This window comes from Pezoporus occidentalis, unplaced genomic scaffold (genome assembly GCF_034315485.1).
Source record: "Pezoporus occidentalis ecotype Australia unplaced genomic scaffold, CSIRO_AGI_Poc_V1 ctg10, whole genome shotgun sequence".
NCBI lineage: Eukaryota > Metazoa > Chordata > Aves > Psittaciformes > Psittacidae > Pezoporus > Pezoporus occidentalis.
The window spans coordinates 2111136-2138969 of NW_026912779.1; the positions used below are offsets into that span (position 1 = coordinate 2111136).

General features: G+C 43.2%; 1 protein-coding gene and 1 long non-coding RNA gene across 16 annotated transcripts in view; both read right to left on the minus strand.

Moving 5' to 3' along the window:
- Window positions 1-1338, minus strand: part of CCDC88A (coiled-coil domain containing 88A) — an 81981-nt gene extending 80643 nt beyond the window's left edge. For all 15 annotated transcript variants that reach the window (XM_062609278.1, XM_062609288.1, XM_062609269.1 and 12 more), the window contains exons 1-3: window positions 1200-1338; window positions 295-671; window positions 75-175 (exon numbers count right to left, since the gene is read on the minus strand). In XM_062609278.1, coding sequence (XP_062465262.1) covers window positions 75-175; window positions 295-357 — 164 coding nt within the window. In that variant the 5' untranslated portion in view covers window positions 358-671; window positions 1200-1338. The remainder of the gene's footprint in view (window positions 1-74; window positions 176-294; window positions 672-1199) is intronic.
- Window positions 1339-11121: 9783 nt separating this feature from the next.
- LOC134158901 (uncharacterized) lies at window positions 11122-15357 on the minus strand. Its single transcript, XR_009962948.1, has 2 exons — window positions 14156-15357; window positions 11122-11356 (listed from the first exon to the last, which is right to left on the minus strand). It is a non-coding gene; the product is annotated as an uncharacterized LOC134158901 (long non-coding RNA).
- Window positions 15358-27834: the final 12477 nt, after the last annotated feature.

The window sequence follows — 27834 nt, forward strand, 5'->3', positions numbered from 1 at the left end:
TCGTATTAAATAAAACCACACAAGAGAAAGAAGAGCAGAAAAACGAACCCAAGGCACAACTCGCACACACTTACATTTGCAGCATGACTTCGTTCAGAAACACGCCATCCACCAGCGCCACATATTCCTCCAGGTTGGTCCCATTTCCTCCAGCTAACGGTCCAAACGTCTTAACCTAAAATACAACCATCACCACCGTGACACTAACTCCACCTTGTTCTCCACCGCAAGGCGTTCATCATCAAACAATGAGCACATAAATGAGTTAAGGTGTGAGGAGAGATGAATGCTTACCCAGGTGACAAGAGGGCTAGACATGAACTGCTCCAAGAGGGGTGTGAATATCTCGTTCTCCATCTTACAAGAACACGGTTAACATCAACGTAGCTCCTCTGATGCAAAAAAAACCCTGAAGTCCTTTGCTGTAGCAACTCTGAACTGCCCCGAGGATTTAGCTGAAGGAACTGAACCCCATTTTTACCAAGCAATTCAACACCAACAAAAAGGGCGCTGGCAACTGGGATTTATCTTCTTCGTGCAAGAAAAAAGGCATCTGAAAGTCCATCTACGCGTATTTCAGCTTCTCCATTGAGGTCTCTCCCTTCCTACATACCGAAGGGGTAGAAGGACGGAAGGAAAGAAAAGAGGGAGGCTGCCTAGCTACTGGGATTCTGCATCAGACAAAAAAAAAGGAAGGAAGGAAAAAATCTGCTTCAGCAGCGGCAGTTCCTCAGAAAGGAAGGAGAAATCCCAGTAAAACTCTGCAGGCTCATCCTGCCCCTTCCCCACACACAAAAATCCAGAGGAGGGGAGGCAATGAGGGGCAGAGACCCCCAGCTCAGCCCCTGCACACGAGAGAGCCCCTCCGCTCCCCTCCCCGCAGTGGCACGACAGCCACAGAGGGGGAACCAGCCCCCGGCGGCAGGGATGAGAGCCTATTTTAACGCAGTTCCCTTTTCTACCCCCTTCCCTTTTCCACCAAACGAGACAGCGGCAGGACCGGCACACGCCGCCTCGCCCCACAACCTCGCCCTTCCCCCGCGCTGGCCGCTCCCCTCGGCCTCCGGAGCCCCCCGACCCCCTTCCCCAGCTCTAAACCCCCGTGTCCAGCTCTTCTCCTGCCCCTCTACGCCCACCCCTCCTCAGCCTCCCGCCGCACCAGCCCCGCTTCCCACTCCCTGCTCCCAGATAACGGCCACCTCGCCTCAGCCAGCCCCGCTGCGCCGCATCACTCCCTCCCCTCCTTCCCTCCCTCTCCCTCTGACGGGCGGCTCCAGCGCACGGATCCCTCCGCCCCTCGCTGTGTGCGCGGTACCCGGAGATCCCTCCGCCGGACCGGGACCCGGTCCCTTCCTCTCCTCGGGGGCGGGGCCAAAGAATGAAGCGGGGAAAGGGGGGGGGGGGGAAGCGCTGCAGGGCTCGTGCGCGGCGCGCTGCGGCGGAGCGCGCGCCCAACGGCCGCGCCGCGTGAGGGGAGGCGGGAGAGCGGCTTCGGCCCCCAGAGGAGGATGAGGAGGGAGGAGCGGCCGGGGGCCTGGCACACGCAGGTCTGCCCCTGGGGTGAGGGAGGTGCTGGTGGAGTCGCCTTTAAGGGAAAAAATGAGGGGTCGGTAAGGAAAAACTCGTTGTGTGGGAAGAAAAAAAGAGGAGGGGGGGAGACTCCCATTGGAGTCGCTGCCGCCCGTGAAGGGTAAAATGGGGGATGCTTCACCGTTGGGAAGCGCTGAGGTGAAAGCCAGGCACACGGCAGGGACAGAGCGGGGAGGGGGCGACCTGGTCGCTGGAAAGCGAATGATGACAGCGATTTGCTCGCCTAAGCTATTGTCCTTAAGCTGTCTCTTGCTACTTGTGTGTCACGTCCCTGCATTGCCATACGGGACCGTGCCTGCTTAATAGATCATGGAGTTTATTCACAAAGCGTCTTGCAAAAGCTCCGAGTAAATCCGGCTTCTTTCCCATGCAGTACAAATTAAACTGCAGCAGTGTTTGACCAAAGACCTTTACTTTTATACACACAGTTTAACAAAAAAGCCCAAACCACCACTACTAAACAGTGCAGTGAAACCGAAGTCCTTTTGGAGACCACCGCGGTAACAGATAACACAAGATTAAGCTTTTTAACCCAAATACTGGGTATGGCATTAATCCTAATGGTCCAAGAGTCGAAAAAAACATCCAGTCATGACCTTTTCCCCACATGTGGAGCTGAAGAGAATGTTTAAGTAAGTAAAACATTGGGGGAATAAATTACGGGCTTTGAATTATTAGTATGTAACATTTAAGAGTTGCATAGTTGAAAGACTTTGTTTTTAATTCACACAATTAGCACATTTGCATCAAAAGTCATGTCCTTCCCTCCCAATCCAAATCTTTAGAGTGACCCCGAGTCCTCCTGTGAAACAAAAGAACTAAGAGGAAAAGTCTGCAGCCTTGGATCTGAATAAGAATCTGGTGATCCACGGGTGAAATAATTCTCAGTCAACTAGTAACCCCTAAAGGCAACTATAAAAGCATTTTTGTAAGAGCCTGACTAACCAACCGCTGAGCTCCCTGTGTCTGCCAACAGTATATAACATGCAACAGTGCATGCAACATACCTGCCTCATCAGTTTGTTTCTTGTGGGCTCTGATGAGGCAGTAATGGCTTTGGGATGAAGCAGTTTCTAGGAATTAAGAATCTGGGTAGCAGAAGTTGATAATCCACACAGTAGTCATATGCTAATAAACTGGTTCATGAGTTACAGAATCATAGAATAGTTAGGGTTGGAAAGGACCTTAGGATCATCCAGTTCCAAACCCCCTGCCATGGGCAAGGACACCTCACACTAAACCATCTCACCCAAGGCTCTGTCCAACCTTGAACACCGCCAGGGATGGAGCATTCACAACCTCCCCGGGCAACCCATTCCAGTGCTTCACCACCCTAACAGTAAAGAACGTCTTCCTTATACCCAATCTAAACTTACCCTGTTTCAGTTTGAACCCATTACCCCTTGTCCTATCATTACAGTCCCTAATGAAGAGTCCCTCCCCAGTTCTTGAAAAACATCCCGAAATTCCATAACATTGAGATAAAGATTTGATTAAACAATTTAGATGTTTTCACTTCCATCCACACCACCAGTTTTTGCATGTGTTCTCAGCATTGCTGTTGGCCACTGTTCCTGCAGGAAGACTGTATCTTAGATAAATACTGCACATCCTTATGAAATACATTGTGCGTTGGAAAATCTCAGATGATTGGCAGTTCCTTATTCAAACTGGAGATCAGTACAAGAGATTTCAGAAAAGGTATCTAGAAACAGTCACGAGAGTTTTATTTTCGGTTTTGGTTTGGTTGTTTGGTTTCGACTTTGGGGATTTTTTAGACTAAGAGACCTTGACACCTGTGAAGAAGCTTTGTGTCAAGCTGAGTGTAAGAATACTTCCCTCATTTTTGGGTATATGCAAACATCAGAATGAGTTGCTGAAAGGGAAGTTATTTGCAATGTAGTAATAGTTAGAAGAAATTGGATAATCTAGAGATTGATCAGTTGCCTTTAGTGGTCCTCATGTAGGCACCAGCAGGATACCTATACAGACTAGCGACATTGTTTGCACCAGCCTTGACCAGTTGTGGGTCTCCTGGGCCAGCTCACTCATGCTCAGCAACAGAGCAATACAAACTAGTTGTTTAACGTTCAGCCAGCTAAGAGAGGTGAGAAGACTTGCTATAAGACAGGAATCTCCCTGCCTCTGATTGCTGAGCCTTAGACATCCCTTGAAGTAAATTAAAAGGTAGAAAAGTTTGTCTTTGGGTTGTTTTTCTGATCCCAAACTGAATGTGGAAGGCTTCCATTTTTAGCATAGCTGATGGGAGTCTTCTGGAGTACTGATCCAGTTAAAACTTAAACATTACAACTCTACTCCCAAGTGGCAGAGCAACACCACTATAACCTGTAGACTGTGATAGATTTGGCTTTTACCTGGGAAGACTCTTAAAAGCAAGTTTGATGCTACCCTTACAGATGGTAAATTCAGGCACTTTGTTACTACAATTCAGTCCCTGCTGAGGAAGTTGGCTCCTTGAGTAAACTGACCCAGTACTAGAGAAGGCTGACAGCAGGTGCTTGTGTCTCAGAGTGTGAGCTGACTGAAATCCTCCTCCCTCCCCTCCTTCACCCCTGAGGTGGAGCATCTGGGTTTAGTTTTAATAGTTTCAACCATTCTAGGAACATGTATTTGGGAATATTTTGGAACTAAAACATTATCCTATTTAAAATTTGGAAAAATGTACAAAGAACAGTCTTGTTCTTTCACATCTCCACTCTCAAGAATGGATTATTTAATGCATTCAATATTTAATACAGAGTGTGGCTTACTACTGCTGAAAGAGCAGATTCAGACATTAACCTTGTTACTTGAAGTGTAATGTTTGTTCTTCTACAGATAAAGCATCGCCATCTATTTCTATAGCATCTCCTTTGGTACCACAAAGACTGTACACAGAAGACACTGAAAACATAACCAATCTGTTCCTAGACTCCAGATCTGCAAATTACAGAACTACTTTATGGTCTCACTTTAACTTGTTTTCCTCATAGCATAATTTCCTGTGCCTCTTATTGCAAACTAAAGATTGAATGATTAGGACACAAAATGATGCCTTAAGTCTGCAGACAGCAGAAAAGCACAATTACATACAGCCCCATTTACCTTGTCAGAGTTTGTTGAAGGATTTCTGGTCAGCCCTACCCACGCTGAGCAAAGGGAGGGGACTGTTCTGGGAGAAGAGTGTAAACAATCTACCCAGTGTACATCTGATGCAAAAGACAGTGGTTTTCTCTTCCTCTCCTGCGTATGAAAGGAAGGAGGTGGCAGAAAGCTCTTGCTGATGTTTTTTTGCCTGTGGATCCACAGTGCTGGGTTGCTGGGCCTGTGTCTGATGAAGCTTCAGAAGAGCAAAACAGGAACTAAGTGGGAATGCTTGGGATCCACAGCAGCATTCTGAAAGTTCAGTCAAAATCAGAGTTCTCTGAATACGGGCTGACTCAACAGGGCAGTGGCTAGTGAAAACTGCAAGCTAACAACAGGGAATTGTCCTTGTCTTATGCTTGCTCCAGGAGAAACCTGTTTCTCTATCAAATCAGAAATAGATATAAAACGAAGAGTAAGGGCACTAAGAGGTTGAGTCTTTTAAGAATGGCCAGGAATTTCTGAAAGTCCCACAAGTACAGTAGACTAAAAGTTACTTCTTGTCTCACAGGAGTGGAAAGAAGGGAAATCCCTCCATGGCATGAATAACAAGGAAATTCCACCAAAATTCTTGAAGATTTCTTCCCCGCTACTGTGTCTGCTCTGATGTGACCAAAATTCCCCATCAGCTTTTAAGGGAACTTTCTGAGCCAGAACTGTAAGTAACCTCAGTATTTTGAGTGAAAAATGAAGGACAAAAGAGTTGGGGCTTAGGGAAAGTGGCTGTTTTCCATTTGAGGATTTTTACAGATCCCAGGCATTTTAAAGTTATGTTAAATTATACCAATTAGCAAGAAATAGGTATAGAGATAGCAGACAAGGAGCGTCCTGTGCTGGTATCTGTAACCCAGAACAGTTCTCTGCATCAGCATCAATGCAAATGCATCAGAATTTCCTGTCAGGCAGAATGTTAGTTGCACAAACAGGTATTTACCATTTCCAGCCATGCCTAGCTAGCATATACACATCAATCTTATTCCTTTTTAGCCACGTGGATATTGGATTTTCAACTGAATTATGATTAAAAGTATGATCTAGCACATTGACACAAACCCAGGGGTGGCTTCCAGTAATGATTTGTTGTTAAAATAAACAATGACTCGATTATAACTTGAAGTATAACTTGAAGTAATTAACTATGTTTTTTGAGTACATTGCATCTTAAGAGAAAGCAATGCAGTATATTGAGGAGATAGAACTGTAACAGTAGAGCCAGATCCTAACTCCTGCTGTATCACTGAATTGCACATATGCCAAGTCTTAATTTACTTGAAGAACTACTTGTGTACTTAAACTGTGAAACATTTGGTGAGAGTATTATATTTAATGCTGCTGTTCATCTGAAGAGGGAGGTGTTTGCAGCTTTTTGGTTCCTCTTCAATCAGTTGGACTGGCAGAATGTTACTGTGGCAAGTTACAGTAACATTCTGCAAGTCAGCTGATGTGATCAAAAATAAGCAACAAGTATTTATCTTCATTTTTAAATTTAATAGCCAATCCTAAGTCTTCCCATAGGCTTAGACTGCTAAGAGAATGTCAGACACACTGCCTTACAAAAAACCTCTTAGTATTGCAAACCAGATCTTCTTCCTGCTGCCTTGGTTTAGCCAATAAAATGTGTGTTTGACTGCCATCTGCAAACTACAAAACTGTCTAATTATAATAATGTTGCTTATGAACTCCCTTTGTTATTTGCTGCATATGAAGAAAATATTGGGGTTTTCTTAAAAGCAAGTGTTAAGCATTACAGCAAGACAAGAGTTACCCAGGACAATAGCTTTGGTACTAACTCCTGTTGTGGCCAGTGGAGTGCAACTGAGCAGAAGCTCTTGCTGACATGCCTTCTGTCAAACAAGTTCCTGCCAGTACAAGTAGTGTTCCTTACGAACTGGGTCAAAAAGATGAATTACAGGGCACTCTATGCATTTCCTCTGACAAGGAGCAACGTGCTGCCCAGTGTGCTAATTGTTAGCTATTACAGCTAGCTGTGTATATGCAGATCAACAGCTACAAAAGCAAGGCTCTTTAATTGTGTCAACAGCACTGTGCCATCTTGGATCCCTACCATACAGAAAGGGTGAGCTGATTTTCTTCTCTAGCATTTTCCCTTAGTATAGAGCACTCTCACCATTCAGCTGAACAAAACAGAAGAGGTTTTGTATTCCCTGTGAAAGACTTTCTTACCTCTTCAAGCTCCAGTTGCTTCAGTTTCATTTTATAATGACATTCAGTTTGCTTTGCTTCACGCAGCACCACGTTACTGGTAATTGCCTCCCTATCCTTTGCCACAGCTTCTTACTGGTGCCTCCCTACTTTCATCCACGTTTTTGCAGTCTTAATGTCACTTGACCCCAGTAGCTTGGGCAATGCTGGCATGAAACCCATATTTATCAGCTCAGCAGAGGTTATTAGCTTCCATTTCACAGAGCCCTGCACCACCTTTGATGTTAGCATGTCTCATTAGAGAGGCATTCCTCACCAGCTGGAGATGGTGTTTAGGATCTTCCCAGGGTCAATAAATAATGAACTGGATGGAATACATTTCTGTGTTTGAGATTTCAGTTTGTGTACATGGGCCTAGTTATGCCCACAAGAAGAATGAAAAATATACAGCACTAAGAATATAACTGTAGTAGAATAAATTTTGGTCATATCTGTTATTCTGAGCTCCCTCCCTCAGGATTATCTATTCATTTTCATGTCCAATTTTACCCCTGGTTATTTGTCAAATTATTTACGTCTGAAAACAGCTTTTCTCTCTACGAAATACCAGTGAAACAATTAAAAGCTTTTAAGCTATCCCTGTTTTGCCTTTGGGGAAATCCTTTGACAAGCTTGTACAGCAAGAAAACACAGATGATTGATGTAGAATGATGTAGAAGCTTCTTCTACACCATTACATTAAAAAAAAAAACTGATATTAAAATATTTGAAGTAATTAATAGAAAAAATAAAGGTCACAAAAATAACTAAAGATGGATTAAAAATGTTAATGAGACCTACTAGATAGCATTCCTGATTAAGCTTCTTGCAAGTGTGGATCATAAGCTACCTACAACTGTGAACAGCCTCTTCATTCACACCTCTTTCAGAAGCCACTGTTAAGACCCCTTTGTTTGCATTATGTCCAGATGGTTCAATTCACTGTAATACCAGTTTAATTGTGAACTCAATTTAATTGGAGATGAACATAAAATTGGAATTCTTACCTATTTCTGTTTATCTTTGGAAAATATGCCAGAAAGGTTTTGTCCTTATTTTGGCTGGGATCGAGTTAATTTTCTTCCTAGTGGTTGGCACAGGCTGCTGTTTGGATTTAGGATGAGAATAATGTTGGTAACACACTGGTGTTTTAGCTGTTGCTGAGCAGTGCTTACACTAAGTCAAGGACTTCTGAGCTTCTTACCCCAGCCCACCAGTGAGGAGGCTGGGGAGCATGAGAGGGGACACAGCCAGGACAGCTGACCCCAACTGACCCAAGGGATATTCCAGACCATATGGTGTCATGCTCAGGATATAAACTGGGGGGAAAGCTGCCCTGAGGCTGCTGTTCAGGAACAGGCTGGGCATTGCTCAGCAAGTAGTGAACAACTGCACTGTACATCCCTTGTTTTGCAAATGCTTTTATCATGATTAATATTTTCTCTTCCTTTTCTGTCCTATTAAACAGTCTGTATATCAACCCCAAAATTTTACCTTTTTTGCCCCAGTTCTCTTTCCAGTCTCCCCAGTGAAAAGTGAGTGAGCAGCTGCATGATGTTGAGCTGCCTGCCAGGTTAAACCACAACAGTCCTTTTTGGCACTCAACATGGGACACAAAGGGTTGAGATAACAACAGATCCAACTAGAACATGTTAAAACAAATTTGTTACAAGCATTCATTATATTAGTTTAGTAGTCACTGTTAATAGCTTAATTTAAATTGTCACATTAAGTTTAATAGCTGATTTATTTGTTCTCAGAGTAACGCTTGTTCTCAGAGTTGCATTATTAACACCTTACTTGCTGTATATGTTCCTTGTGCTGTTTATCACCTCTGGGCCTAGATTAAGGTTATCATGTTGATATCCTGTGTAACACTGGTTTATAATATGATAAAATTACTGGTCATGAGGCTAATCTGGTATTTGTACTCAGCATTCCCATCATCTCTGTACTTTAGGAACCATCTCTTGGAAATTCCTACTAAGAAGGGGAAGGAAGAAGTGAACAGGGCACGATGCCAGAAGCAGGGCCATCACAAGAAGAGGAGGAGGAAGAGGCAGCACTTGAACAAGATGGTAACCACCTGATCCCTACCCCTGAGAGAGCTGCAAGATATGCTAAAAGATTTTGGCTATAGCCTAGGCAAGCAAATTGTCATCTGGCTGCTCCAGTGCTGGGATAATGAGGCCAGATAGCCTGGAATTAGAGGGTAGGGAAGCCAAGCAGATGGAATCCCTTTGGAAGGGGCATTGACAAAGTGATTGGAAAAGGGGCCAAGCACTCAGCCTCTGGAGACAACTCTTGTTGAGCACGAACGTATCCCTTCAAGGAAGATGTTATATGTCTCCCAGGCAAGCAGACAACCATGGAGAGAGGTATTCAGTACCTGAGGGAGTTAGCTGTACTGGAGGTGATTTATGATGAGCTAGCAATGAGCTGTTATCCAAAGATCCAGATGAAGTCCAGTGCACACAACCCATGTGGCAGAAGACTTAATGGAACACACCATTGTGTGCCAACTCATTGGCAGTAATGGTCTGGAAAGATGGAGAGGGATGAACGGTGGATGAATTGGCTGGCCAACTCTGGCAATGTGAAAGAAGTCTCTTCCTCTCCACAGGCCTGAGTCTTGGCTGTGGAGATGTTCCAGGAGTTCTAACAAAGAGGATATGCCCTACTCCCACTTGGACAACCAGTATCTCAGTTATCACTCTGCTCAGGAGAGGATATAGTGGGTACACACCACAGGCCACCCTGTGTTTTACCTGCAGGACCACTGAGAGAACATGAGGAAGTGGGATGAAAGAGTCTACCTCGACCCTAGAGACATGGTACATGAGTTGCAAGGAAAAGCAATGAAGAAGAGGGTACTTCCAGGAAAATTGTTGCTCCAGTTTCCAGTTGGCAGTTTCCCAGACAGAGTAAAAGCTCATCTTACTTCCATAAAGGCACCTCAGAATTCAGAGCAGGTTTTGTGGACACTAGGGCTGTTTTCAGTAGCACACAGTTACCAGAAGATGTTCATATCATCTTCACTCTACTAAATCTACTGAATGAGCTAATGGTGCATAGTAACAACACCCAGATTTTCTGTAGCCTATTAGGTGTAATCTTCAGAATGAACTCCAAGGTTCCTCCTAAACATACAATCCCTTTGTGATAGCTACCATTATACTGAGTAGAAAAATAAGTAGAAGCAGTTTAAATAATAACCATTATCGCACGTTAAATTTCAACTCCTTGGCCATTTCCCTTTCTCTTGTCTTCTGATATTTTACCATAGCATTTTGTACCCAAATCTACCTCATTTTTAAAATTTGTATTTAAGTATTTTTCTATGACAGCTAAAAAGATTTACCTTAATAACCTGGGTAAGATTAGAATTCCAAATATTGTATATATAGGTCTTGATTCCTGCTTGATAATTCTTGTGTGGGTCAGAAAGGGTTTATTTTTGCTTAAGATTTTTACTTTAAAATATTAGTAACAGGTCAAAAAATGCAGCAAATTTTAACCATAAGAGAACATTGTAGCCCTTTTCACAGGGAGTTTCAGAAAATGCTATACCAAAATAACAAATGGTTCAAAATTCATTCCTTATTATCCCTTTCTGCTACTATGACCTATAGGATAGATCTGATGATGGAAGTCCACCTTAACAGTCTACCTTAAAAAGATGAGATTATTCAGTTTGTATGTCTGTAAAAGGAAAACACCTTAACAAAGAATGGTTTGTTGCTGACCTGCAGCTGGTTGCTGCATTTCATCTGAAAGCCTATTTAAGTCTTTAATGGTAACATTTATTCCCTCACCCTCAGAGGAGGATTTTATGAACAAAATTAATTAACAAATGAGGATAGCCAATTTGGTGCTATAGATTAGGCTGACAGTCACCCAAAAGGGGTGTTGGCACTAATAATAATGATTATCTCGAAACATCAAGAGGTCTTCTGACTCTGATGAGCTCTCTGCTGGAGCTGAAGCTTTCGTCCCAGGGTGATGCATGTGGAGCAGGGCAGAGCAGTTAGTAGCTGGCTCGGAAGCAGAAGCTGCTGCAGAGGGCTCAGATGCTAATAGTGGAAATAGCCTACAAGTAACCTCCAACCCAAATGATCAGCATGTGAACCCTTGATACTCCAACCAATTCATCCATAGTTCCATTAAAAAGATGATGGACGTGCCTCCAGCTTGTGAGGCTGTTTTTTAATGTTTTAGAGCTGATCCTTCTACACTGAATAGAGATACACTTGCAAATAATTCTGATTCGCTTGGCTCCGTAACTGTTACACTCCGAGCTCAGCTCTTTTGCTCTGTCGAGCTCTTTCTTTTACTGCTTCTGTGTTGTCCTGATGCAGTTAAGTGGAAGCATGTAACAGTGAAGTATTAGAAGCACTGTAGTTTCCTTTAGCAACAGGGCCTGTGTTTAAGAAATTAGTGAGGCATTTAGGAACTGCTAATCCTCCTTGTGAAGAATACAAGGCTTGTTTCTTCGAAGGAATTTCTCACTCAAGGGCCCAAGACATAGTTCAGTTTTACCTACTAAATGCTCTTGCAGCAAGCCAACAGTAAGAAAGTAAAAATAGAGGTTTAATGTCATTCTCTTTCCTTATTGCCAATTTTTCTTGGGCTGTTTTGTGATGGCATTATTAGGATAGACAGTACCATAACATCATATTTATGTGTCTGCTCTTTGAAGAGCTAATAATTATCCCGGGTCTTGACAACAAAGAGCAATCTGACTGTTCCAGAGGTCGTAAAAGAAGCTGAATAGCATCCAGATTTAGATATAAAATGCAGTCAACTATCATGGCTTTGGGAAACAGACACCAGGTAGGAAGCTTCCTCTGAATTACTAAATATATTCTTCCTATAATTATTACATTTTTCACTATGGGTCTGCACAATCTAAGTTTCCTAGTCTGTAGCAGCAGGAAATCCCATAGTATCACATATAGTGACAGTCGATTCTCCCACTATTCTTACACCCAAAAACTTGTAGCTGCGGAAGGAATAAAAACAGTGAAAGAGGTAAGTCAAGTAAATATCACATTTCTAAATAATAAGCCTTCATTTCTAGTATGATCCTCCTTCAAGTGAAAATAAGAACTCTGGCTGTAGACATTATATAACTAAATTTACTTTATACCAGAATTATAGGAACAAAGATCCTTTACCTTATGTAACACTTATTTAATATTTCTTATTTTATCTTAGCTTATTTTAACTGTGACTTGAAAGTCATTCTAGAGGCTCCTTAAGCTTTTCTGCCAATGTAAAAAGGGAAATCAAGATGAAACTACACCTACTCTATACTTTGCTTAAACCAAGAGTGCCCCCTTGAGAGGTTTTTTATATATGCATAGGACTAGGTGGTAGAGGATGACCAAGTAGAAGGTTAACGTAGTACTTTTAGATACAAATAAGGCCCAGAAACCTGCACACACTTCAGATATTTCTACAGATTTTCTATTAGGCTACTGTGGATGTAAACAAGCCTTGTTGCTTCCAAACCTCTGTATAATGTTGGCTCTACCTAAAAATGTATAGCTACATATAGGACAGATTCTGCAGTTTTGTATTGAGGATGATACTTGTAGGACCACTGAAGCAGACAAAGTTCTCAGGCCTTCTCCTTCACCCTACTAATGCTGATGAGGCACTCACTGGACTCGGGATACATCTGTCTTCAGAGCTCAAGTGTGCCGGTGGCTCCAAGTTCTGCTCAAACTGGAAACCAATAAGCCACTTCAAATAGTAGGAGCATAGCTATAGCAACTCTGGATTCACCTCTGCATGCTCACTGGGAGCCCCCGGCAGGTTTGCACAGCCCCTGCTGTTACAGCTTAGTATCTACAAGTGTCTCAGCAGATTCATTTAAACATTGCTTGGCACATCTACACAAGCTCTTATCACATTGCCAAATAATTATAGAATCACAGAACAGTTAGGGTTGGAAAGGACCTTAAGATCATCCAGTTCCAACCCACCAGCCATGGGCAGGGACACCTCACACTAAACCATGCCAACCTGGCCTTGAACACCGCCAGGGATGGAGCATTCAGAACCTGCCTGGGCAACCCATTCCAGTGCCTCACCATCCTAACAGTAAAGAATTTCTTCCTTAGAAATTATTATGTATAGATTATGCATAGATACCATTAGAGGAATATGGGAAACAATCATTGAGAGCAATGATTTCCCAAACACACACTTTTTAAGCATTTACCATGCTATGAAATATATAGAAAAAAAATACTGCTGATCTTAAACTTTTAAGAGCTGCTGGTGTTACAGGGTGTGCCTGCATAGGGGAATGGAACAAATGAGTTGCACTGAGCAATGAAAAGATCTTCATCCACAAGATGCAAACCTCAGTTTGCAGCAACTGGCAAGATACTACACAGACCTGTTAGAAAGCAGGTATTTGATGGTGTAGTAAGTTGGTGCTAACATTCATATCAATGCCTCAGAGCTATACATTAGTTTGCAGTCATCCACGTGCTTTAACACAACTGCCCTTCTCATGAAACCACAGTTTGCTTATGTGACATGGTTTAGTGGTGGCCTTGACAGTCCTGGAGTAAAAGTTGGACTTGATAATCATAAAGGTCTTTTCCAGCCTAGTTGATTCTATGATCTTGTGTCATGATTAGAGGTCCACCATCTCTTGTATTTACAGGACTCACATTGGTTTTAAAGAGTCTTATGCAAGAGACGAGCTGAGCCCTGAGGAAGAAGCAACATGCTGAAGTAGACCCTGATAACAAATCTCTCAGCCCCCTTATCTGCCAGCTGTCAGTTCTTATGCACACCCAAAGATCCAGCTCTGCAGTTGGTTGTTGGCATTTATCTTGTGACTCATGCCATTGGCATTACACTTCATGATACAGACCCAAAGGAGACCTTAAAAAAAATCCTAACAGATACTAGCATGTTGAGTAAATGTGAGATTTTTCTCCCCTAATCAAGCATGCAAAAGTGGTGACTACAAAGGATTCTCTTTAGAATCAGGATTGCTCTGTGTATCTCAAGTCATCAAGTCAACCAAAACATCATTCAGCAAACTATCACCTTATCATTTTGAGCTCCCTGTCCCGACTTCTTAGTGTCAAGCCCACTCACTCATGTATTTCGTGGTAAATGCACTGAGGGCCTGGCACAAAAGCCATCACTACAGTCTTCAGGATTAAATAGTACCTTTTTTTCAATGACTTACTGAGCTCCCATCCCATCCTTTCATATTGGTTCAGCTTCAGTTTGTCATTCTGGAAGTACTTCTCTTTCTTATCCATTCCTCCCTCTGGCATCCTGGATTTACAGATGAAAACTCTACCACAGAAGGTGGTAGAAGGAGCTAAACATTATGTGAAGATCAGTTTGAGTCAGTCTATCATCTTATAGACCAATGTACAGCACAGAACACCACATGAGGCCTTTTGGAGGCATTTTCCGAGTAAAAAGTATTGTATTTCATCTGTACAAACCTTTCAAGACATATTTTTCTCATATAAAATTATTCTGGCACAAAAATGAATACAAACAGCAAGGAGCCAATAATATTAATATCAAACATACTAAATTCTATTTATTTCACTGAAAACCATGTGTATATCTGCAGGGAATGTAAAATTGAATTTAAGTCCAGGAAGTGCTCTATTACTGCTCTGGCACTACAATGCAGAGCTGCTTTGTTGTTTGCTCTAAAATAGTAAGCTAAGCCTATCCATCCAAGTAAAGTGTCAGGAAGGAGTCTTCTGATCTGTAGCACCAAAATATGTTTTGCTGGTCTCTTGTCAGCTTTCCCAAACAAGCACTTTTTCTACTTTATCAAACCGAACACATTATAGGTATTAAAACTCCCAGCAGAGTCTCAAATGCAATTTCTAATCTTCCTCCCCAGCCCTTGTCCTCCATCCAGTTCTCATCATGGCCTAAAGTCCTGCCAGGATTTCTGCAAGAGTGCAAAAGCATGGATTAACTTCACCCCATGAGCCCCAGAGCCCACTTGCTTGCCAGCCCACTGTGGTAATATGTGAAACAGCAGAACACCAGAAAACCTTGCAGAGAGCTGGCTACTACAGCCAAGTCTGGCAAACATCTCAAGAGCTGATACTGAGCTCGGAGGAACCTTGGGTGTGGTGGAATCCCAGTGCTGGCAACTAAGAAAACATCATAAATGTGCCCCCAGCCCCCAAACAAAACAAAAACCTCAACCCCAAAACAGTACCCCCCCCCCCCCTTACCAAAACCAGTAACAAAGAGGGAAGGAATTCTGAGCCTAGTTTACAAGGTCCTCAAAGCCTTTTCATACTAGGAATAGCAGTTTATTTGAGAATGTCCTATCAGCCTTTCTACCTTCAGGCTATTGAAAACAAAAGCTAGTTGCTGACCTCTGATCCCCTCACCTGAAAAGCAAGGTGTCTTATCAGTCTTCTACACACCCACTCCCCCCCAAGGTAGAACTAGGACTGGAAAGAAAAGGCCCCAGTAAAATCTTTAAGCACCAAGAACTTCACACCTTCTGCCTTCCATTATTAACACTAACTGGAAATCACTCCTTTCTGTTCATTTCCTGTCTTCTTTCCTACAAAATCCAAATAACCTGCTTGGTCACACCTTTGTAAAGACTGTTTGGAAGTTTTATACACTTGCTATACCTAGGACGTTTGATAAAGTTAAAAAAGCATGTGTAAAACAGACAGTGGATAAAGTTAAATCCTAGGTAATGACAGCACAGCTCCCAGCTTTGAGTTCTACTGTGAGGAAATCCATGATAGTCACAAAATAACCCACAAAGTTACATGCAGCGTCACTTGATAATCAATGTTCTATTAAAAAAAAAGAAAAAGTTGGAAACTATGCTGTTTTTAAATCATAACATTAAAGCACAAGTAAAAATCCCATATCCTGAATGCACAGTCCACAAATTTAAACTACTTAATAAATAACTCATGGTGCTTCCATAAAAATCAACTATGAAAAGTTACACAAAGCTTAATGAAAACCATGCACGCACTGGAATTCTACAGTCAGCCTGTCTTCCAAGGAGGAGCACAAGCAGCCCTGCTTAGGCTACTATCAGTTAGTCTGTTATAAAGTTGTGAAAGGCTCCGTTCTTCATGTCTCAACCCTGCTTTATCGTGCCTTCCTGTTGTCACACGTACTGATATGGTAGTTTCACCGGGATATTGAGGGAAATAGTGCTCAGCAGCTCCCAGCCCTTTGCAACACCACAGCCTCTTCTCTCTCTGTTCCAAATGGGGCCTCTGCTATAAACCCCATTAAGCAGCACCTTAGAGCCCTGTAAAAACCTTATTGAGCAGTGCCCACCAAACCTGCAAGCTTTGGGAGGCCGATTGCAACAGTGATGAGAGCCAATGTGTTGGTGCAATGAGTTTATATGAGCTTTGCTTAGATCTCCAGAAGTCACCCTGGCACTAGTGTGTCACCCTGAACATGTGGCTTAATCTCAACAGTGAGCAGCCACAGCATTAACATGGAATCTCTTCCACACCTGCAAGACAGATAGGACACATTGGTGAATGGGATAAAGTCATGCTCCCCAGCATATGTCATTGCTAATTTAATCTGCATAATTCCTCCAATATCTGACTTGCTGCAAGTTCTGTACATCTGAAAGCTATGAAACAGGACACACTATGCTCTATACAAAACAATTCCATCTGTATCTCCACTGAAGTATTTCTTTCTTGTATATCCAATTGATTTTTGTGAAGTGTAAAGCACAGTTTCTGTGAAGCACTCTGATGCATTGTCCTTTCTGTTTTTCCTGGCTTTTATAATCAACAATGCAATGCAATTAGCCAAAGCTCTTGGGGGCAACTGAAACATGTGGGTAATCAAAATCAGAAATGCAAACTCTTAGGTCCTTCCAAAGAGCCCCTGGAACCAGCACTTTTGTCTTTGCAGTACTAAATGCCTCCTTGCAAGCCAAACCCTGTGGTAAAACTAACTCAGACCAAACTCATGTCCCTAACTGTTGCCTCCAAGACTCTTCCTTGCACTATGTGGAGTATGAAACTCTAAGGCTGGGCAGCCTTCAGATCTCTTCTAGTTTCACTTTCCATATATCCCTAGGTTACACTTCAGTAATCCCAAGATTAAAGTCTTTTTTAAGGAAAGCTCTAAAAAGGAATTAAAATGCATATTTCCTAGAGTGTTAACAGCGGAAGAGAAAATGAAACTAGCTGGTATGTAATAGAAGCCTTTCTGCTTAGCTTCCATGCCACTTGGTTGAAGATGTCAAGAGAGGACTTGCATAGAAAGTTTCACAACCTCAGGACCACACAAGATCTTTCCCCAGAATCCACACACAACTACTGAGGCTACAATTTAATTAACTATTATTATCATCAAGGACTTGTGGCAGTCACATTCCCTGAACTTTTCCTACTCTTACTTTCAATAAGTGTCTTAGCATCTGGCAATTTATTCCTGTGTTCTTTTAGATTAGAACATGGGACAGAGTGAAAGTTCATTCAACTTAATGAATTTAAACCAATTTATCTGCTTTTAATGCAATTAGGAACATAAGTTTTCTAGTTAGGCAAAAATTAAACCCAGATTCATGCTTCAGTCAACTTTAAAGGAGTTCAAATATTACTGTGTTGTCAGTAAGGTTCAGTGCAGACTATGACCAAAGCTAAGACTGTGTTAGTTACTAATTTAGTCCAATAAAGGAAAATCAGGAGACAGTGCTGAGAATATCATGTACTGCAGTTTTAGCTAAAGGTCATTTTAGGCTGGTCCCCCTGAACCAGCTCACACATGGTTCAAAGCTGGCCCAAGAACCAGCCATTGGAACTCTTTAGGAAGTGATGAGTATTTGGCAGAGTAAACCAAATTAGCACATGCTCGGTGGAGATTCACTTCAAAACTACAATCATGCTCCAAGCCTAAATACTTAGGCAGATTAGACTGGGTAAGAGATATCTTCATACACATCGCACAAAACTGACATACGTTCAAATAAACCTATGCAGAAGTGTGCATTTTGCCCATCTGAGGAAAAAAAGTAGTATTTGTACTATCTAAAGAATTCCAGCACAGTCTGTCACTGAGCTTGGAGCCTCTATGACATACTCACTTCCTGCTCTAATCTGGTTTGAGTAGCAGAGAAGCAATGAACAGCTCTCTTCATGAAAGGCATGAACAACGGCTATTTTCAACACTGAAGTCTGAAACCCCTTGTAGAGTATATTTAGCTTGTAAGTGTAAAGCCATTCTGAACATTCCATAAGGAACAATACTGTGTTTGTGAGATACCATATTTGTGAAAGGCTTTCATGATACCAGTGAGCAGAGGTTGCAGTAGACTTGCTTAGATTTTGGATGCATCTAAAATAAAAAAACAGAGAGCAGCAGAAGTAGGGCTACTCTAGAGGAGTTAGAGGCCATAACCATGCAAGAGAGGACACAGACCTTACTAACCAGGGTACAGTTCTGCAGCAACCAAGCAGGCCAAAGCTGGTGATAGTAAAGAATATTGACACCCAAAAAACAAGCCTCAGACAATTGAGGAGATTGAGCAGAACCAGAAAGAACCTCAGGAGTAGGGAAAGACTAAATTGAACACAAACCTACCTCCAGCAGAACTCAGACAGCAGAACCAGTACTGACCAAGCTCAAATGGGGCTCCCAGGCCTGGCTGGAGGGGTGGAGGGACAGGTTGGAGGGCCAGGTGAGGCTGGAAAAGCGATTAACATGCACGCAGGGCCCTGGCAATAGGGACAAATCAGCTGAGATCAATTTTATCTACTGACAAATGTAACTAGAAGTTGCTTGATAGCTTCTAAATCCAAAATTTGAATGTCTGACACATGCTTCCGTGATGCTGGGTAAATAAAAGTTATTAACACATCCTGAGAAAGTAATACAGCTGGGAGCATCTTTTTCATAACATAATATTGCATTAGTCAATTGAAGAAGTTGGTTTCTGACTTCAAACAAAAAATTTAGACTGAAAAATATGTTAAAGTATGTTTTAGGATGTTATTTTCATGCTACTTCAGTTAGGATTCTATATACTATATATACTTTTTATATACTATATATACTTTCTATATATACTATATATTAACTAGGTGATTCACTAATGTCAAAATTAATCAGAATTTGACAAAGTAAATTGCAGAGTTACATTGACCTATCACTCTGTGCTACATGGAGACAGCTTTGATCTGTGTGCTGACCTTCAGATAAGATCTCTGCCCAAAACTGAATCAAACAGCCAGCTCTGGTGGAGAAACAGTGCCGTGAATAAATCTTGTCAAGAAAACATACAATTGCTGTTCAAACTGAGGTTTCTTATTTTAATTTTTATTAAAACAAGCATCGTATTATTATATTCTTTGAATCCCCTGGGACAGTATCATCCTGTTACCACTAGATTCAGGATGGACCTGTGATTTTTCAGGGCCTGAATTCCCAGAGGCAGCAACTCTTTCTGTCTTTCTCCTGACACCCTCTGACAGCTCCTTCTGTGGCAGGGAAAAACAGATTCTTCGTCTCGGTTAAATTCTTGCTGAAGGAAACAGCACTTTGTGGGAACAGAAATCCTATTTTAACCTTTACTTGTGTTTAAAATATCATAGTGTATTTGTGTTCAGGACTTATGTTCAAATTCAAAAGGAAAATGGCAGCATTCAGAGCCATCTTCAGAGTCCTTCACTGTAACCCACTTCACAATAATCAATCCTAATCTAATTATACTGATGACATGAAATTGCTGGTGAGACTGAAATGCAGTATTACCTCAGAGAGAAGTTTTACACTATTCATACTCCTGTTTTACAGCAGCTCTAAGCACAAAAATGGCAGAATCACACAACAGTTAAGGCTGGAAAGGACCTGAAGATCATCCAGTTCCACCCCCCTGCCATGGGCAGGGACACCTCACATTAGACCATGTCACCCAAGGCTCTGTCCAACCTGGCCTTGAGCACTGAAGCATGGAGTGGTATACTCCCAATAAATGTCAGAAATTCCTTTAAGACCTCTAGATACATGCTACAAACTTGTACCAACTGTGGTAGTGTGGACCCAGAAGATGCTTCTGCTTGTGTAATACCAATGCTTAGACCAGGCCATGAGGCTGGTTTTATTGGCAACATCCACAACGCTTTGTGGTGTTGGCAGGGATGTGCTGACAGCCTTCCTGCTTAGAGTAGGACAGTGGGAGACACTTCTAACTCCAAAAGGGCAGGAAAACTCATCCATGTGGAGCTTAATGAAGGGCCATGTCTTAATTAGTCACAGAATGAAGAGTCACAAGGGAGCATTTCCCAGTTTAGTTTTGTGAATGCCTGAGATCAGTCACTGGCTGAACAATAAGACCAAATGTAGCCCTTGCAAGGAAGAGGTGCTGCTCAGGAGGAGAAAACACTTCAAAATGCTTAGAACTATGACAGCAGCAGTCAGCTTCAGCTCCATGGAGTTCTGGAATTTAGATTTAGACTTGTCCATGATTACATGTGTTAGACTGGAATATGGCAGGAGCCTAAAGCAGTGAAAGCATTAGCCTTGGAAATGTTGCCTGATTTACAGAACAGTGAAGCCTCACACCACAGGGTGAACTAATCTCTTGTTCCACGCTTTGCCTCTTGGCTGTCATTTCACATGGGCCAGCTTCCACTCCTCTCCCCACCACTCCCCTGGCTGCCAGCATCAGCCAGAAGAGCCCTCTGACAATTCAGACAACCAGGTCTGAATTTTCTGTTGAAACAACTAGAAGACACCAATTTGTTTCAAACACGTGTCTTCAATTTAAACTGAACTTCAGCAAAGTTTTCTCTGCTTTAGGGATGGAGTTTCTTATCAGGGTGGGTTAAATAACAACACAGGTTCTTAAGACCTTATAGCAGATCTCCTTTTAGTGGTAAAAACCTATTCCAGAGCTGTAGGAAAATGGTTTTCCTAATATATTCCAAGGACTTTGAACAGCCACATCTCAGATCTGTAGTGTAACTGTTCTGGCTGCAGAACTCAGTGCCGGAAGAGATCAGAATAACAGAGCTCCCAGTCTTCAACTCAAACCACAGAATTCACCTTGTGCTACTTCATCTTCCCTCAATAACAGCTGAAACTGGACAGAAAAAAGTAAAGCATTACAAGGCTTTTTAGAATTCAAGATGTGCACATGCCACGGGGAAAAAAAATGGTAAAAGCACTACAGAAATTACTAAATACTATTAAAATACTTAGTCAATGTGTGGGGGAAATTCCTTTGAAAAGTATACATGTCTATATGTGAATAAATCCTATTTTGGGTAAATGAAGAACAAAATTTGCCTTGGGAAAATATGTGAAATCAAATGTATGGATAGACTTTTGGATGAACGTGTGGTTAAAATGTGCATGGTTTACAGGCTGTGGCAAGGGTGTAAGTGAAAAAAACCTTAAAGAGAGAAGAAGTAACTCATCTTGTACTTTTTAGTATCTTATTTCCACAACATAGAAGGTGAACTCATTAGATGCTGGACACTTCAGATGCTTTCAAGATTAGACAATTCAGCTAAGAATCATTATTAGCATTATAAAAAAACATAAAATATGAACGATAACAGCTCTTAGAAATCAGAGATTGGGGAGGTTGGGGTCAGCAGGGTCATTTTAAATAAAAATATTCAATTGTCAATTCTGATGCTTTTATTGGAGAAGACAGTTGAAAAATGTGACAGGATAAAAGAGAAAAGACACTGCATTAAGAGTATTTTTGTGTCGCTAGTAAATCCTTCTTTTGGACTTGTGCACAGATTTAGTAGGGAGTAAATAAGGAGCCACGTTGCTATTCCAAACCCCACACTAATGGAGGAAAACAATTTGGTTCCCTCTTTAGCAACCCAGCAATGGGAAGGTGTGGATAAGGATGACCAAAGGAGAATTGGTACCTGTAGCAGGGCTCTCCTGTTGCCTTGCTCTGCACTAGGGAAAAAGGGAACGTTTCCTGGACAGTGAAACTCCTGAATGTGTTTGGTACATGCCCTGCTTTTGGAAGAGGAGAGCTAGGAATGGACTCTAGTGCAGGATGAATTCTACTGAAACAGCCTTACACTTGTATAAAACGGCACAAAAGGGACGTGTTGCTGCTTGAGCAAGGTCAGAGGAGGCCACGGAGATGCTGCGAGGGCTGGAGCAGCTCTGCTCTGGAGCCAGGCTGAGAGAGCTGGGCTGGGGCAGCCTGGAGAAGAGAAGGCTCCTGAAGGGGAGACCTGAGAGCAGCTCCAGTGCCTGAAGGGGCTGCAGGAAAGTTGGAGAGGGGCTTGGGACAAGGGATGGAGGGACAGGCCAAGGGGAATGGCTTGAACCTGCCCGAGGGGAGACTGAGATGAGCTCTTAGGCAGAAGCTCTTCCCTGTGAGGGTGCTGAGGCGCTGGCACAGGGTGCCCAGAGAAGCTGTGGCTGCCCCATCCCTGGCAGTGTTCAAGGCCAGGTTGGACACAGGGGCTTGGAGCAAGCTGCTCTAGTGGAAGGGGTCCCTGCCTGTGGCAGGGGTTGGAACTGCCTTGAGGTCCCTTCCAACCCAAACCATCCTATGATTTTATGATTTGAGTCACAAGAGAAAAGACAAGCTTTATAAAACAAATGACCTAAATAGGAAGATCTTTAGAAGCTCCTGCAGTTCAATATCCCTGAGGGGAGGAAAACTAATATAACTCGTGATTCCCTATTTGACTTTAAGCACTTCTTCAATATGTTTGCATTCCTTAGAACCAATTTCACTTCTATTTTAGCTTTGCCTAAAGTAAATGAAGTCACTGAAGTATATCATATTTAACAAAATCCTCATCAATAAGTAATTACAATTAAACCCAGCCCAATTAGTATTATAACTTCTAACCTTTTATGCTAAAGTCACATTTAACTCTGCCTGTTGGCCTGAAAAATATTACTGGGCAAAAGATGAGAATGTTCATGTGCTAAATGAGGTGCCAGGGGCTGTGTTGTACAAACTTAATTGGCAAACAGCTTAATTAAATATTTTAGGTAAGAACTGCTGAGTACAAAGCACTTTCCTAAGTGCTTGTTAAACTGTGCACAGAAACCCCCTTGCACTTGCTGGAACACAATTAGTTTCTTCCTGGTGAGAAATCAAGGAGAATAAAATGATGAACTTACTTGCATTTTTAGTATATTTTTGCATGTGCTGTTGTGTGGGGAAAAGAAGAAAGAGAATGAAAAATATGTGCAAGGAAGTGCCTTGGCTTTGCTTCTGGGCAAATGGGAATATGTATGTTAACATTCATGTGAGACCTCTGTGTGATAAATAGGATACAGAGCTTTATCTCTGACAGGGTTTGCTCTGTGAATCAGAATACATGAGCAGATAGTATTTGGTAGATAATTTTTCTGCTGCTTTATCTAAATAGAGTTTCTTTTGGCAGAGCACTCCTGCTGCCATAAAGCAGTGTCCCATGGTTCCTTTTTCCTCATAGCAAATACGTTGCTGCTGGGTGGTCAGGAAACAAATCTTGACAGAGTTCCCAGACAAGAGAAATGTGCTTCTTCTTAATGGTCTGCCTACTGACTTCAGGCTGCTTTCCTCTGGGGGGTCAGGCAGAAGATGAAGAGAAGGTACATGCACACGAGCTCATCAATCCGAGCAAACCTCTAGTACTGAGGTTTAACTTCACAAATTAATAATCAAGAGAGCTTCCCTGCTGACATGGGAAGTGAAGCTCTGCCCATCTTCCCATGATATAGCCATATGAATAAATATTCTGGCCTGCAATTTATAGAATCACAGAACCAACCAGACTGGAAAGGACCTTTAAGTCCGGATCAAGTCCAGCCATTCCCCCAGCACTGCCAAGGCCACTGAGGTCACTGAGGGCCTCATCTACCTGGTTTGTGGATGTGCAGAACTGTTCATGTTTTGCTGGGGTAAAAACCAGCTTAAAAGTGTATAAGCTGCACAAGTGTAAAGGCTTTAACAAGTCATAATTTGAGTTTGAAACCTATTCAATTTCTTTTAAAGTAACACAGGAGAACATCACAGCACTTTGTATGTTTTAAATACTGTGTAGGATGTACCTTTTTTCCACATATTGCTCAATACACAGTTACACTGGTTTCCCATGGCCTTTCCATTAAATTTAACAGCTCTGTATTTGTGGGTTTAGTAGGAAAAATTGGATACAGGGAAGGTGATAGAATCTCTTTTATTAGAAGTTTTGAAGGCGAAGTTACATAAAAATATGTCAAGGACAGTCTACTTAAACCTTTGCTACCCTGGAAAAGTGGAGAGCACAACAGCTTCTCAGGGTCCACAGGCCCACAGTCTCCATGGACAAAAAGGCCTTTACACCACAGCTTGCTGTAAGATTGCTTGAGATCAGGGTTCTCTTTGAGGTCAGATTTGTAAAACAAGACTGGAATTCCCTTTCGGAGATGTGATTATTCCCTAAAAAAAGAAACCCTTCCCAAACTAGTATTTATAAAAGCAAATTGGAAAAGTTGTATTAGATTCAGTGAGATGAAAATCTTTAGAGTTGTTGCCATTGTAAAACTATTTATTAGAGATTACAAATTAGGTGGATGGAAGAATGAAAGCCTAAATAAAAGATTAATAATAAGACTGTTTACTATGACTGTAAATCTGAATATTGCACCTTTGCCAATAGCCTCAACATTGCTCAGACATTACCAGAATTATCCACACTGAAAAGACTAGAAGGAAGAAGTTAAAGGTGATGTAAAACAACCTTTGCTTTCCCAGTAGCTAAAAGCTCTTCTCCCTCACTTTTTGCCTCTTTTTGATTTTATTTTTCAAATTCATTAGTTTTAACCATCTGCATCCTTCCAGGGATGGGGCAGCCACAGCTTCTCTGGGCACCCTGTGCCAGTGCCTCACCACCCTCACAGAGAAGAGCTTCTTTTACCTATCCTGAACTTCCCCTGTTTCAGTTTGGACCCATCACCCCTTGTGCTATCACTCCAGTCCCTGATGAAGAGTCCCTCTCCAGCATCCTTGTAGCCCCCTTCAGACACTGGAAGCAGCTCTGAGGTCTCCACGCAGCTTCTCTTCTCCAGGCTGAACAGCCCCAGTGTTCTCAGCCTGGCTCCATACAGGAGGTGCTCCAGCCCCTGAGCATCCTCGTGGCCTCCTCTGGACTTGTTCCAACAGTTCCATGTCCTTCTTATGTCTGGGACACCAGAACTGGACACAGTACAGTATTATAGATTATTATAGACTGTTACAGATTACTAGTACTACTAATACTCTATTAGTGCAAGAATTATTTGATAGAAGAGAGACTGGAGATACAATACCTTCGGCTTTGTGATTTGATGCATTACGCGTATGAGTGGAACCCACTGAAGGTGAAGAGGATTTGGTGCTGCCATAAAGATCTCAGCAGCATGCAGACTGGAAAGGCATGTCAGAGTTTGGTTATCACTGCATCTAAAAAGCAATGAACCAAGAGTCTGTCAAAGTGTCTGATATGGTTCCTTGGCCAGAGGAGACAGAAGATGGAGCAGTAATTGCTCTTGTGTGAGTCAGATGGGAGAGCATGTCCTGCTCTAGCTTTTGTGCTGTTACAACTAAAAGACTAACTCAAGTGTTCCCTGACATTTAAGAATATAACTTAATAACACTGGGCAGTTTCTTAAAGGTGATAAAATGTTTTTGATTAGAGTGGCTGGAATTCCCTCGTATTCATTACTCCAGCAATTTTTCTTGTTACTGTGATGAAATGCTTTCATTTTCATGCCACAAGTAAGTGAAAAGTAAGATTACCCATGCTGAAAGAATAAGCAGGTTTTTCTCAGCATGTTGAGACAACTCAGCTTACCTCCGCAGAGACAAGCATGTTGTTAGCAGAAGCAAGAGAAGCCAGAGGTTTTGGGCATGTCCTACAGTAGAGCTGCGTGCACTAATATGTAAGCATGTGATGCAAAGAACAAAACTAATTCTGGCATTATCACCTCTTTATTGCAATTAATCTCACTATTGATAGTGACTGCAGAGATTAGGAGAGCCTTCAGCTTTCAGCTCTGTTCTACTCAGTGAGGTACATGCTGTGAGTTCTGGTATGAGGCACAAACACGCTGTGTCTGGAAATACACACTGTCTTTTTGAGAAGTCACATCCAAATGTCAGATGCTCTTTGGCTCCCAAGCACGTGTGTCTGTGATGGGCTTTTACCTACTTCAGTCAAAGAAGAAACATATAAAACTCCAGGATTTTCTGGTCTGAGCCCTGCCCGGTGCCTTTCCAAGTTTCCCAGTTTCATTTCATGGTGGGCGTTTGCCCATATGAGGGTGCATGCGAGAGGTGAACATACTTCACAGTTATGTAAGCCTGAATTAGTGATTAAGTTACGTGAACAATCAAATCTGAGGTAGCTGTTCTCCAAGCAATACCTTCCTACTACCAATAGCTGCAGACCACAGCGCTGGCTGTTGAAATGGAAGCACTGATGGTGTGAATGGAGCTAGTGACCTTTGAGGGCAGCATCGCTGTAAAATGATGAAGTCAAGCACGGCTGCTCAGCATTTCTCTGCAGCGAGGACAGCACAAAGTCATAACCAGCGAGATGAAAAGAAATCAGTGTACACGCAGCCCTGGGTCTTTCTGCACGTTGAAATCTCATTAATGACTATGAGGGGTTTTATTGAGCAAGAGCAAGAGTGGAGCCTGGTGTCATCAACTGCAGCGATCACGGTACCACTGATTCCTTTCCTGCATTAAAGACCTCGAACAAGGGCAGAGTTAGAAAGGGATGAATGGATTTCAAGGAGTTTTGAATGTTAAGGGTTGTTTTGTTTTTACTTACCAGCAACACACACACACACAAAAAAAAGGAGGGAAATGAATTTAAACGTTAGAAAGCCAACACATTTAAACATTAGGGAAACCTTTTCAGTCTTCCAGCAGTGCAACAAGACAAGGACGGAGATTACATTAATTTTAGTGGATAAAAGGAATGCATCCACAAACACCAGCCCTAAGAAAGAACACCTAAATGATTCAGTTTTAATGTCAGTGTTCTTACACATTGCCTTGGAAATGATTTCCTAAGCCTGACACCTCAGGGTGTTAGTTGCGAGTTGTGCCGAGGTATCCGCGTCCCCAAGAGGGCCACGTTCAGCGCAGGCGTCTGGAACGGGCGCAGCGGGTACAGCAGCTGAGGAGGCACAGAGGAGCTGCCGGTCGCACACTCCATGCACCACAAACCGCGGACGAACGGGAGGTCTCGGTTCCGGGATCACCCTTCACACCCCTGCGGCGCTAACCGGCTGCCCCGTGCCGCAGCTCCGCTCTGACTCCCGGTACCCGGACCTCCACGGCGAGCGTCCCCACCCGCTCCTCCCCGGCGAGCATCCCCACCCGGACCTCCACGGCGAGCATCCCCACCCGCTCCTCCACGGCGAGCATCCCCACCCGCTCCTCCACGGCGAGCATCCCCACCCGCTCCTCCACGGCGAGCATCCCCACCCGCTCCTCCACGGCGAGCATCCTCCACGGCGAGCATCCCCACCCGCTCCTCCACGGCGAGCATCCCCACCCGCTCCTCCACGGCGAGCATCCCCACCCGCTCCTCCACGGCGAGCATCCCCACCCGGACCTCCACGGCGAGCATCCCCACCCGCTCCTCCACGGCGAGCATCCCCACCCGGACCTCCACGGCGAGCATCCCCACCCGCTCCTCCACGGCGAGCATCCCCACCCGCTCCTCCACGGCGAGCATCCCCACCCGGACCTCCACGGCGAGCATCCCCACCCGCTCCTCCACGGCGAGCATCCCCACCCGCTCGCACCGGCCGCCGCGGCCCTGCACACCTCTACCCCCGCCTCCCCGTTACGCTCCCGCGGCCGCCATCCGCGCTCCGCCCCGCCCCGTGACGCCGGTTGCCAGAGAGCCGGGCGGG